This window comes from Corvus kubaryi, unplaced genomic scaffold (genome assembly GCF_017639235.1).
Source record: "Corvus kubaryi isolate FWS band 111438036 unplaced genomic scaffold, C.kubaryi_AGA036_p1.0 37142, whole genome shotgun sequence".
Classification (NCBI taxonomy): domain Eukaryota; kingdom Metazoa; phylum Chordata; class Aves; order Passeriformes; family Corvidae; genus Corvus; species Corvus kubaryi.
Genome location: NW_024581036.1, coordinates 547,516 through 561,313, shown reverse-complemented (window position 1 = coordinate 561,313; position 13,798 = coordinate 547,516). Strand labels below are relative to the sequence as shown.

The window sequence follows — 13,798 nt, the reverse complement described above, 5'->3', positions numbered from 1 at the left end:
AGAAATTCTTGCTGGTCATGCATGACATCGAGCTGATAGAATGATGATACCATAGTTTGACTAAGCCCTTTTGGAGTTGTCCAAGATAAGGGATTTGATTGTTGTCACAACCCACCCCCAGAGTTTTAGCACTGCCCGCATTGATGGAAGCTGTAGAAAGAGATTTTGTTTCCTTCATAAATCTTAAGAAAGTGGTGGGAGAAAAGGGGGTGACATTCCTGACAGCACTATGGTAGCACCCAGAGTAAAAGCTACTTTTTATTTTGAGACTGGTGGAAAATATCAGATACCACAGCACATGCTTTCTCAGCTAACATACAAACTCCCTAGTCACCATTTTCAGTATGTAAACCTATTATAGTTCCAATTAGCAGTTTTGGTGTTGTGCTGCAACTGCATGTGAAGACAGAGAGTAGCTTGGTAGTTCGCCAACCAGCCATTTTATTTTCCTGCATATGTAACTCCACATGCAGGGCAAAGCACTGTGGCCACATTTTGATAGCATGAAACCACAGCCCTCCCTCACTGTCTCTTTTTCTGCTTTACCAGACTGCTCATGTGTTTAAAAAGGTGTCAAGACTGGCCATAGTGCTTCTGTATTACAGAAAATAACTTGGCAGACACGGGGGTGTAAATGTTTGGTTAAAATAGCAATGTTTCAGGTCAGCAATCAGATTGCCTAGTTCCAGCCAGAGGTGAATTTTTACCACCTCATATAAGCTGATTTATACTGGAAGCATTAAGAGGTAATGAATGCAGACAGCCCTGTGGGCTAGCAGCCCCCAGTCCTGCTGGCAGCTGATCCTCTCCCAGGCACCAGCTGCACCAGGAGCTTGCCAGCAGAGCAGGGCAGTGGGTGATGCTCTGCCAGCTGAATGGATGGGAGGTATCTTCACACCAGCATTGGAAGATGTGAAGCCAGATTGCATAGGAATGTGTTTTAATGTTTGTGAACTCATGGGGATGCCAGCATTTGCTGTCCTGAAAGAATTTTCAGTAATTTTACTATTTAAATAAAGAAGTGCAAGGTCCTCTCATGTCAATCATGTAGACTTGGGGCTAAAAAATTAAATTTTTGGACTTCATAGCCTTACTGCAGGCATAGGAATATTCAGTATTATCAATGCTTTTTTCCTGCAAAGCACAGGAAATGTTTTTAAAGCTGTTCTGTGTAATTATCAATCTGAAAAAATATTCTCAGAAATAAAAACAGAGATGGGAGAATTTCATATTGAAGCAGAAAATTCATGTTCAAGTAGTTCATTCATGTTAATGGGTACTTTGCATTGCTCTGGCCCATCTCACTGGACTCAGACTCTCAGGGATGCACCGCTCTCACACTCACCGCAGTCAGGTAAGGTCCCAATGTATTCAGTTCCCAACCAGCTGGATAAGGTTTTTATTAACCACATACTTTTTTAACATGTAATTTTTTATACTGCAAGGGAAAACTCAAGCCTGAGGCTTTGCATGACTAAATTTGAAGAGCTGAGAAGATGAGTAAAAACAGTTCTCTCTCTAATTCCCCCTGCAAATGAGCAAGCTTCCCTTTGCCTGCCTTCCTGGCTATTTTGCAAGCCTGGATGCAGGCTCAGGGTCAGGGGCAGCCTGACTGATGGCTCCCAAGGCTGTCATATGCACATGTGTGTGAACATTTCTTCCCCCCTTTGAGGCCCAAATTTTCTTCTAGGAGTACAGGGAACAAGGCTTTGGTCCTTGAAACTAACAACTGCCTGTGGAGGTGGGCAAATAAAAGGTACCTTTACTCCACTGGCCATATTATAACTCCTTGTTTGCTTGGCATGTGCCTTTGCTGGAGCCAGGACATCAGCAGCTGAGTTAAAGGATCAAGGTTTCATCTGCAGTCATAAAATTAAAAACTGCAAGAAAGCCTTTCCAGGCTTAGGACCCTGTGTTTTTGAGTTTGTATCCATGGTTGCTTTCACAGCCCATTCACGTTTTTGGTCTGGTTTCTGAGCAGTGGCTTGTGGTAGGTGTGTTTCTACTCACAGGTTTGATTTAGTGGCAGAAACTGGAATAATAAATGCATGATCAAGCAGTTGCTCAGTATGTTTATAACTGGAAAGAATTTATTCAGCTAATAAACGTCAGCTTGTTTTCTCTGTGCAACCTGGTCTAGTGGAAGATGTGCCAGTCCATAGCAAGGGGTTGTAACTAGATGATCTTTAAGGTCCTTTCCAGCTCAAACTGTTCTGTGATTCTGTGATTACATCAAGGTGCTTTTTTTCAGATCAAGTCAGAACTCCCTTTATTGTGCCACTGCTTTTCAAGGTATCTTAAACATCTGGCCTCTTCAATTATTTTTTTTTTAACCTTCTGAAAAGAAAACATCTCCAGCTGCTCAGCCGAATCTCCCTCATTTTTAAGCCTCTCAACATTATTACTCTCCTCTAAAACTGGTCACCCATCACTGTCTAGGTGACGTGCTTTTGGTGTGCACCTCCTGCTTAAGCATTTGCATCCAGCATAGTGTGTGCAAAAAACCCAGGTCTTTCCTAAAAAATATATGAATGTATTTCCGAGAGATTGGTCTGAAATCGTGTTCATGTTCACAGTAAGGTTTTTACTTCGGGGAGAATTTAAGCGCTCGCTTGCTTTCCGGCGAGGACGAGGCAAATTTCTCTCTCGTTCTTCCCAGAAAGCAGAGCTCCCCCTCCCCTGCCCGGGGCTCTCCTTTGTTCGGGGCCGGGCTGCGGGGCGGAGAGGCGGGACCCCGTGAGCGCCCGACGGGGGCAGCGCGGAGGGGCTGAGCCAGGGCGGGCGGAGCCGCCCCCGCGCCGCGCTGTGCCCGCTCGGCCCCTCGGTTACCGTCGGGGCGGGCGGCATGTGGCGGGGGTTGCCGGTGCTGGCCCTGGCCGGGCTGCTGGTGCTGGGGCGGGCGCCGGCGGGGCGGGGGGCGGCCTGCGAGCCGGTGCGCATCCCGCTGTGCAAGCCGCTGCCCTGGAACATGACCAAGATGCCGAACCACCTGCACCACAGCACGCAGGCTAACGCCGTGCTGGCCATGGAGCAGTTCGAAGGGCTGCTGGGCACCAACTGCAGCCCCGACCTTCTCTTCTTCCTCTGCGCCATGTACGCGCCCATCTGCACCATCGACTTCCAGCACGAGCCCATCAAGCCCTGCAAGTCCGTCTGCGAGCGCGCCCGCGCCGGCTGCGAGCCCGTCCTGGTCCGGTACAGCCACGCCTGGCCCGACAGCCTGGCCTGCGACGAGCTGCCGGTCTACGACCGCGGGGTCTGCATCTCCCCCGAGGCCATCGTCACCGCCGAGGGCGCGGGTGAGTGCGCGGGGACCGGCACCGGCACGGGGACAATGGGCAGCGGGCGGGGAGGGCAGCCCAGCCAGCCCGGGAGCCCTGCCTCCCCTCCGACTGTTCTCGGATTCTCTTTGCTTTGCCCTTCGCTCTTTTGCTCTTTTTTCTCTGCCTTTAGCAGCCGCATCGCTGCTGGAAAAGTTTTGCTGTTGGGCACAGAGTGTGTGTGACAAGTGACAGCCCCGCCACCGCTCTGGGGAGCGCTTACGAGTGTGGGAGCGACAGCCCTCGTTCCACATGAACGGGAAACGTTTCCATACCACTCTTCGGTGATCCATCGGCAGCGGCTGCTGGCAGAGAAGGAAGAGCCACCAAAGGGAGGGGCAGCCCTCAGGCTGCCGGCTCCCTCCTGCTCCTCTCTGCTCATCTCCAGCTGCTCTCTCCCAAAGCAGGTTGCTCCCCTCCCACACAAGGCCACCACTCCACAGACTTTGGGGAAAGATCTGTGCCCAGAGGAGCCCCAGGCAGGAGCTGGGGGCTGGGGTCTCCCCAGACACCTCCTATGCCAGTGGTGGTACATGCACACCTGAAGGGGAGAAAACATGCTCATCTCAGTGGTTAGCACTGAAGGTACAGGTTACAGCACAGGTTCTTCAGCAGGTCCCTGGGCTCTAGATTTATGGCCAGGTGAGGAGTGTAGCAAAGTGCAGCCTACCACTGTGTTTTGTTCCCAACGTCTCTGAACTGAGCCAAATGCTGCCTCCTTCACCTGAGTCAACTCCAGCGCAGCCCTGATGATGTCTGACCACTGTGGCCTCAGAGGAGCTGTTGGAACCCCTCAATTTTCTCACTGCATCCTGTTTCACCAGCTGAGCTCACTGTGATCCCACAGGATGGCTGGTGCTGGGTGTCCAGCTGCCACCCAGCAGTACTGTCGGAGGCAGGAGCATCTCTGCACAGTCAGGCAAGGACTGCTGACTGCTCAGGCCACCACCATGCTACAAACCTGCTGTGGTTTAGGGATCCTGCTCTTGTCACAGCTGCCTTTGGGCTGGAGGAGTTGGCAGGACACTGCTCCAATGTGGTGAGCTGAGCACCACAGAAATACTGAATTCAAGGAGCTATTGAACGGGAAATTAAACCAAGCCAGTGGGTGGTTATCACGAGTGAGCTCTGACCTTTTACAAAGTGACTATGGTTCCTGTATGTTTTCAGGAAAGCATTTGCTGCTGATGGAACCAGGCAACCATTTTCTTTGATGCAAAGTTAAAGTGATGGTGGGTCTGCCAGACCTCTCCATCAGAGGAGTGGGAGAGCAGTACTGGGGTGGGAGAGCTGACCAGAGGGGTCAGAGCAGAGCAGCACCCATGCACCCCACAAGCTTGCTGTGCTGCTACCTGGCTCCTTCAGTGCCCACTGCTGCAGTGCTGGGTTATGGGAGCTCACTGACAGGCAGCAGATCTCACCTCTCTGTCCTCCCCCAGCAGTAGCCTGGGAATGAAAGGGGGATTTTTCATGCTGTGCTCAGCACAGTATTTGACTGTGCTTCTGTCCCACTATCAAATGCTTTATGTATCCCACTGCCAGTAATGCCAAACACCGTAATTCCTGTTTTCTTCTCCTAACAAAATATCATGCTTCGGTTTCCTGACCGTGCCCCCCAGCGCAGCCTTCCCAGGTAAGCTGCTCTCTCCATCTCCATTTATTTACAGGCCAGACAAACTCTACTCCTTCTCTGACTCCATTCCCTTACCCTCTGCACCTCTTGAAACCTCCATACCCTGGTATCTCCAGTCATTACTGCTATTTCTAACTTCTAACTGCTTCCCTCTTGCCTTTTCATACTTTTTTCCCCAGCCCATGAATGCAATCATCTATTTTTGCCATCAGCTGCTGCTCTCTGAGGGCTGCAGTCCTGCTGGGGTAGTTTTGGGGAGATGTGGTTTTGAGCACCAAGCACCTTTCCCTGCAGCATTGAGGTGCTTTCAAAACTACCTTAAAAATGGCTTCAACATGAGCAAGGTTTGGCAGGTCTGCAGCGATTTGAAAGCAATCACATTCAAATCTGGAAGGAGGAAGCTTGGCGGAAATAGCCCCCAAGTTACCTATTTCTGAGGACCTCAGCAGTACAATAACCTCTTTGAGGGATTCCAGGGCCAGATCCATGAAAACTCTCTTTCAGTGAATGAGAACCTGATGACATTCTCATTTCTGGGCTGAATATTTTGAACTGATGCATTATGCACCAGACTGAAAGAATCCTTCTTGAGGGAATAAAACTGTTCTTTTAGAAAGCAGAGGGAAGGATTCCTGTTCTAGGAAGAGGTAAGGTGAACACTTTCAAATCCAATTCTCCAAATAAAAGATTGCAGCCAAGTAGGAGACACGAATAACCAACTGCCTGATGAGAAGCATGCAGAATACCTGCTTGTATTTGCTTTCATTTATCTCCTAAGCATTCTAGCCCCTTCTGCTGTCTGTAAACTACATCTAATAGAGCAGTCAGAAATATAAATCCATTGTTTTATGGCTTTCTGCTGTAGAAGGGGCTTTTTCTATTCTTCGGTAGTGAAATCTTGTTTTTGCTTTCATTCTTTTGCTACCTGTAACAGGGTTCTACTGTTTCCTCTCCTCTTGAGGTTTCTGCATTATTGCTGGTGAACATTAGTACATTTATCTAGTCCCTTCCATAAGGGAGCAGCCTTGCAGATGATGTAGTCAGTGTTTGTCCTTGTCAGAGCAGGGACTGTGTTCACAAGCCCAATTTCCATCAGTTGTATTCCCTGCATCCCAGTAGCCTGTGACTGTTGCTATAGAGGAACTGTGGTTGGTAAAATCTGTGATAAATCCCAGTAAGAAGTTCACTTTCAGCTGTTGAGGCATAGTCCACCACAGACATCTTCTAGGACATCTTTCCATTTGAGCCCAGGTGGTGAGAGAGATCTAGACACTTCCTGTCACAGGACCAAGGGGCTAGTGACATGGTGAAGGGGTGAAGCAGCTGCTGCTGTGTCTGTGATGGAGAAAGCTGACAACAGTGCTGTGTTTTGGGCTCAGTTAGAGGAACAGCTGTGCTCACACCCCGGGCTCGTGCTGATCTCCAAAACCTGAGTGGGAGTGCTGATTTGGAGGTCTTAAGTTCCTCAAGTTACAGAGACCAGCTTGAAACAAGTGTCATGTGGGAAGTGTATGTTTCTCAATTTTTCATTCTCTTTGGGAAACATCTGGGTTCCTTTAAAGCCAGAAAGCAGAGGGATGCTACAGGCATGGTGTAGGTGTTCTGGAGGTGAGTGTGATGCTGAATATTTTGGTTTTTTGAAAGATCCAACAAATCATCATCCAGGATGGAGGATGAAAGAGCATCCTGACAATACATTAACACCTCAGATATCAAAGAAGTGCATGCTAATGTCTGAAGTGTCCTATGGCATTTATCCCACATCCCTGTCCTGTGCTTTTGGAGATGAAAGTGGTTCTGCTTGCAGACATTAGTACAAGCTATCTTACATCTCTGGGAGGTCCTGTTCATTTGCTCCATATATTTGTCTTCATGTGCATATGCTTATTCTTCCTCCATTCTATAAGATTATCTGCTTCCCTCATGGCACGGCACTGCCAAACCTTCTTAGGTCTGTGAAGCAGCAGGAACTGCTGAGAGACAAAACTGTCTCTAATCTAGAATTTCAGAGGCAGGACCTATCTTTAGTTTTACAGGTAATAAGTGACCAGTGTTGATGTTGGGATGCTGACTGAAAAAGCATCTTCAACATGTGTCCTTGGCTGCTACTGCCTAGCAGAGTGTTTATGTCTCGAGTGAAATGTTTATTCCTGTTTTGAAGAGGGAACTAACAACAAAACCAGAGCAGTGTGATGGGTACTGTGCGTATGGGAAGACAGATCTATCAGGCAGGTTGTCTTATCTTCTTTAGATAAGAAAGTATCTTGAAGTCATATTGGCCTGTTAATAAGATGTTGGAGAAAAGGGAAGCAACATCACAAGGTATCAACCATGTGTAGATAAGACCCAAACTATGATAAAATATCTGAGGAGAACTTTGAATTTTTTTTTTAAAAAACACCATCTCTTAAACATTAAAGAAAATTATAGACTATTCACATGACGGACACCTATTTTCTTAAATAAATATGAACCCATGATTTCTCCATGTTGCCCAAGTCCTCTGTGTCTGTCTGCAAGAGTTCATAGTAACCCAGTATGTTAATTTGGCATTACAGGCTTAAAAGACAAGTGAACAAGCCATTTCCCATGCTTGTTTCTTATATATTATTAACTTAATTTCCAAAACAGTGGTTTCCAAGCTCCAGATCAAATTTGTTGTGACTCAGTTTTTGCCTAGCTCTACTTAGAGCAGTCGATGTTCATGACAGTGCTGGGGGAGTGTTACAGACTGTGCTGAGGATGAGCAGTCATACCCCGGTTATCATTTATAAAGTTGAGATTTCTTTAGGTCTTTGCTTGAAACTTGGGAGCAGCCTCATTTCTCAGTTACATAATAAATCTATTACAAGCTTCAAGCTTGAAAGAGGACAGGAGCAGTAAATAAGAGAATTTAAATCTTAGTAATGAAGATACCACCAATGGTGTTTGGCGCTCGCTACAGTTTGGCTGAGTCCCCTGGATTTTACAGTCTAAGCATTTAGTCAATACTTGGACCATTAAATGTCATCAAAACCTGGTGGGATCTGTTATGAGGAATCATTTTTTATGTGGAGCAGCCATGTTGCTGGCTGCTCTACAACTTGGAATTTGAGTTCTTTGTATTAAATGTTAACTAGAATCAATTTTCCTATCACTTGGCTTTTCTGTGCATGTTTTTGCTACCAACTTAGCAAAGATCCTCGCTGTACTAAGAGCTGAAGTAAATGACAATGAATTCATGCATTGTGGAAGGGTTTCTTAATTAATGGGACTCACAGATGTCTCAATCTGAAGGTACCCAAGCAGCAGCCTCTGGCTGTGGTTTAGTTCTTTGGAACAGGGTGCCTGGAGTGGCTTTGGTAATAGCTGGGCCACATTCTTTAATCATAATGACAATCAGGATCGTGTTATTTTTGGCCTTCCTCTGCCTTTTAAAATTTTTATTTATTTAAACAGTGATATAGGAAATATGTTTGCTCAAAACTAGGTATTACCAAGTTGTTTCTCTTTTCCAAACCTCTCATCCAAATCTGTGGTATGGGCATTGTTATTTTGTACATTTACTGTGTACATGGCTTTTATTTAGCTCTCCTTGCTAGTGTTTTGTGGTTTTTTATATAGAATACTTCTGAAAAGCAATTAATTGAGATGGCTTACTGGAAAAAACTGTTTGGATTTTGTCCCCTGCTCTCCTAAACAAAATTTAATAGGAAACTCTTGGATTGGGCTTCTGGATATAATATTCCCCTCTTTGGCAATCCTGCTAATCATCACTGACAGGTATTTCTTTCAGGAAGATTGCTTTGCATAGATAGAACCTGGCAGAGGGTTTGCCTGTGAAGAGAAGTGGAACAATAGGAAGTCAGTTGTTTGGGGTTTTAATAGCTTTTTTTTCCCCCTCTCTGTCTGCGTTACAGCTGATGGTCTCAGCAGTGCGTGTCTCCTGGTGGAGTCAGGCTGCTAGGGACAGGGGCTGGGAATTCATGGGTGCTCACACCCACTTAAGATCTGACAAGTAGCTGGTTGCAGGCCTGGCCTGGACCCTCTTCCAATCTCCTCTCTGGTAGGTGAGAAGAGACCAGACTGTATGAGCTTAACTGGGGAAAGGGTCAGAGAAATGAGAAGGCTTTCCTGAGAGATGTCATAAAGTGGCAGAGGTCTCCAGTCCCCTCCATGAGCCCATGCTCCTGTCCTACTGTAGAAACCAGTCACCCCTAAATAGGCATGAATGCATTGGAAAAGATAAGCATCAAGGCAAGGTCAATACTTGCCTGGCCCAAGTCCTTGCAAGTTAGGAAATGATCTATGAAGTGATGTATCAGTACCTGTTCACCCTTCCTTTGCTCACTGATGGGCACCATGCTCTGACCACAAGGCTGCACTGCTGCCTTTGTGCAGGCACAGAAACCAAGTCACTTCCATTAATGGGTGCTTTGCACACAGTGTCCAAATTACTCCGGCTGCACACCCAGCTACTTCATTGTGTAGTACTGGTTTGGGGTAGGACAGGTGACCCGGCAGTGCAGAATTAGGAGCTGGGTTGAGGCTGTGGTGTGTTGTAATTTGGTTAAAAACAAGTTGTGTACCTAAGAGAGTATGGAAACATCTGGCATAAAGCAGGTTAGTTCCATGCTTGTTTGCAGGACCAGGTTTATGCTGGCCATATCAAGTGCTCACCGGTCCTCCTTGTGTTGGTGTGAGCTCAAAGGACAGTTCCTCAGCCAATACCCATGAGCGTCATACTCCACATTGTCCAGGAAAGTCTGTGAACCCTTTACTGTGCTCTGGTTTATTCTGAGTTGTAATTTCAATGTGAATTGGACTTGGTTTGCTTGAGCACCATGAAGTCATGCCTGCTTGGGATCTGTCTTTGGTTTAGGTAGGGACAGTGCACTTCAGGGCTTCTTTTTCCTTCCATGGATGGAAGATGGTAAGCATTTAATCTGATACTTCTCTTGTCTTCTCTGTGATGAAGATTTTTTTCTGCTCCCATTAACAATTTTGGTGGAATGGGGAATGTGCTTTGAAGGTATGAACAAACTATCCCTGCAACACCTGTTTTGGTAGGAATTTTAGCTTGCTGGCCCACATGAAAAACTAGAGGAGTTGGCTTGGGCATATGCAGATAGCCTTCAAGGAAACCTGAGAATGTGGCCAAGGCAGCTGTGTGAGAGGGGCAGTGAAGCTGGAGAGCTTTCTCTGCAGGGGTTTCGGACGCCCAGAATGGTGAACATCTGAGGCCAGTCCTAGGTACACAGAGAGGCCTATATAGCCGCCTCTCTGTGCTTGGTGGCTGGAGGGTTTTGCAGACCTTTTGTCTGTAGTTGGAGTGGATGGGAGGATTATCAGACCATAGACCTGAGTGCTCTCTATGCTTTTATCACATCAGACATCAGAAGGAATTGTAGATTTAAAGCTACAGCTTGGCTAAATGAACAAGACAATAGATAACTGGCCCAGGAGAGGAAGAATGAGAAGTGTGGTTATCTTTTTCTTACCATTTGCAAGAGTGAAGTCATTTTAGTTCCTCTTTTATCATGTCCTGGAATACTGGAACGCGTTTGATACAATATAAAATGCATTCTTAATGCATTGAGAATAACTCAGGTGAATAACCAAAATCAAACATGTAAGTAAGAATCAGCTTGTATAGTTTGACTTGTTACAAGGCAGCATGGTGAAGATTCGGAGGTTCTATGGAAGTACCTGATAAGCAAACACCAGATTGGCTCCATAAAAATGTTTGGTTTCTTCTATAAACTGAGATCCTGTAGTAGTTTGGAACTTTCTTTGCAAGAAAATGGATGTGATATTGCCTTGGTTTTGAAAGACAGGTGTCTGCTAAGGAAGGCAGAAGCCTCCCTTGAAATGGCAGATGTAACCCCTTTCCCTCCGAGTTATTATAATTTTGAAATCAAGGGCCTTTAGGCAAAGGTGTGGGAAATAGGAATAACAGTTCTTTAAAACCAGTTGAACAAAACAACAGTAACTATGGCAGTAACAGCAAACAATCACAAACCCAGTGCCAGCCTTCTCGGCTGTCAGGCTGTTTCCCCTCGGGTGCAGTTCCGCTCGCAGCCGGCAGGGGCGCTGGTGGCTCCCGGTGAGCAGGGCAGGTGCGATGGTTCCCCCGCGGCTGCAGGGGGCGCTCCGGAGCGAGCTCGGGGAGCACGCGGCACTGGTGGTCTGGGATCCCGGGAAGGATGGAACAAAGGCTTCACAAACCCCAGACGGCTGGCCCTGGTGTCCGGCCGGACTCTTGGGAACAGCAGACTGGAGCGGCAGGCTGGAACGGTGGGCTGGAGAGGCAGGCTGGAGCGGCAGGGACGAGCACAAATCCTGGAGGACAGACGAGATGTATCCAAATGGGGAACCCCCGGAGGTCAGGCAGGCAGGGCGAGCACGGCTACAGTGCAGCGAAAGCTCGAAGCAGCAGCGGGGCAGGGCGGCCACAGCCCGGCCTCCAGCAGGGCAGGGAAAGCGGCTTTGGGATCCCAGCGTTGTTTCCAGCAGAAAGAAAAATGGCTGAAAAAAAGAACCAGCAGCTCCTTTCTCTGCAGCTTCTCTCTCCGGACACCGAGAGCAAACTGAACCCACACCCAGGTGAAACAAAGGAGTAGCCAGGCCCACCCCACCCCCAATGGGCAGCTCTTTTTGTCTTTCTTAAGTACAGCCATTTGTCCCCTAGCAACATGCGTATGGGAAAAAGTTCCTTTAACAGAAAAAAAACCTAGGACTAAACTAAAACCCCAACAGATATTTTATTAACTACAGGACACTGAATATAAAAGAGCATCTGTTCAATCTTTCAATGCTATTTTCTATACCCTTTGCTCTTTATGTTGGTTAGAATAATTAGTCCTGAAGTCTCACATTTTTTTTAAAGTTAATTATTATGTGAGGGAATTAGTTGTTTTTCAGTTTTAGTCTTGCCCTGACTGATTTAGCTCCATCCTCATTTATGCAAATGAAGTTTCATGTTGCTATGAGTAATATAAGCATTCATTAAGGTGGAGATTTTACATTTTTTTTAAACAAGCAAAATTAGAAGGTTAACTGAGTAATATTATTTTTCTCGTAAACAGGTATTTTAGGAATGTATTTACAGAATTTGTGATTAAATAATGATCCCATCCCTTAAAATGTAATCCACACATCTAAAGCTGTCACGAATACTGAGTACGATGAGTGTTCCGGGCTGTCTTACAGCTCATGCTGCAAGAGAGGAGCTTTTGTTACATTTGTCCTACATTGTAAAGGCAGTGGTGTTGCCTCCATGATTATGTAAGGATCTACAAAAGATGATTGTAGGATATTAGATTCCAGAATTAGAAAAGCAGCATAAATGACTAAGCATGCAAAATTACAAAAGGGCTTTTTCTTTGAAAGCTCATTTGTTTTTCTCTTTGATGTGCCATTCTAATAAAGTGTCCTGCCTCTCTCCCAATTCAGTGTGTTTTTAAACTGAGGGGAAGGTCTGAAACATTTATTTTGGCATTTCCTACAACAGTATAATTATGGTTGGTTGATTTGATTTCCTCAGTAACCAAAAAAAACCCCCAAAAGTAATTTCTCCTTCATTATCTAATTAAATGCAAACATTACATGTGTTTTTTGTAGGTGATCAAAATTCATTACATAAATGTCAATCCTTGTCTGAAACCTGCCAGTCTGTAGCAATGGAAATTGGATATTTAGTATGCTTCAGCATTTAACATGATATGCTGGATTCAGGTGAAATTTGGGTAAGAAATTGTGTCAACTTTACTGGATTGACCTCTAGAACATTACAAACTGTTTATTAATGAAGTTATTAAGTTTCCATATACTAAATATTAGACAAAGAGAAAACATTGTAATGTATGTGTAGTGAAATAATCCAGTATTAAAAATACTAACATTTCTTTATGTATTTTACAAATCCATGCCAGATTTCCCTATGGATTCTAATAACGGCAACTGTAGAGGTGCCGGCATTGGTAAGTACATTCTTATAAAACTGTATAATAAGCTGAAGACTTTCAAATCCTTTAAATATTTGATTAAGTAAGAGGGGTACTGAGTGATAAATACTGAAATACTTTGTCTTGACTGAGAATACTGTAGATTGTGCTTTTGCATTCCATGGGCAGGTAGGATTTGGGGCTGGTCAGCCTCAAAATGTCCATCAAAGAAAGAGGGCTGTGCTGATTTTATTGAAAGTTTTTTCTTGGACAGAGAGAGTAATCATTGAATTGATTTTTCCCTGGGCAAAACCAGTGAAGATAATGGTTCATTCTGACCTTAAAGTTTGCAAATTAAGTTCAGTACTCTTCGTAGATAATGGCAATACTCGCGTTAGTCTGAGGAGATTGAGGGTGGGACCTTCTGAAGCTAGTTTTATTCCAGCAGGTCCCCTGTTGTTTTTTATTTCTGTTTTGGTTTTGCTGGAACTGAATAAAACTGAATAAAACCCCTTGAACATTACCACTACTTGCCAATGCAAAGAAGCAAAGCCCAGGTTGGTAACTAATAATTATAGGAATGCGAATTTTTTGCTCAAGCAAGTCAATGACTGTAGATTTCCTTGAATTTTATTATGATTCCATCCGAAGTTTACCTCTTACGTCTTTGTCAAGAAATTGACACTTGGAAGCCTAAAATTGGCCACCACGTCTTTCCTTCTGCAGAGGTGTTGATGAGCTACAGTGTGCATTGATGTTCACTTCAATAATGTAAACACCTAAGCATGGTTGTTGAACCTAACCTTAGATACCTATATATATAATTTCAGCATTAAGCTTTGTGACCAAATTGCAAAAAGGTATTAATAATGCCCAGTTTATTGTTGCTGCCTGTTTTGAGCTTCCCCTCCCCCCTCCCA

The 13,798-nt window shown here is 45.4% G+C and overlaps 1 protein-coding gene across 1 annotated transcript in view; it reads left to right on the top strand.

Moving 5' to 3' along the window:
* The first annotated feature begins 2,830 nt into the window (after nt 1-2,830).
* The window catches only part of FRZB (frizzled related protein), a 31,443-nt gene continuing 20,475 nt past the window's right edge, over nt 2,831-13,798 (top strand). The window contains exons 1-2 of the mRNA XM_042021448.1: nt 2,831-3,299; nt 12,867-12,914. Coding sequence (XP_041877382.1) covers nt 2,846-3,299; nt 12,867-12,914 — 502 coding nt within the window. The 5' untranslated portion in view covers nt 2,831-2,845. The remainder of the gene's footprint in view (nt 3,300-12,866; nt 12,915-13,798) is intronic.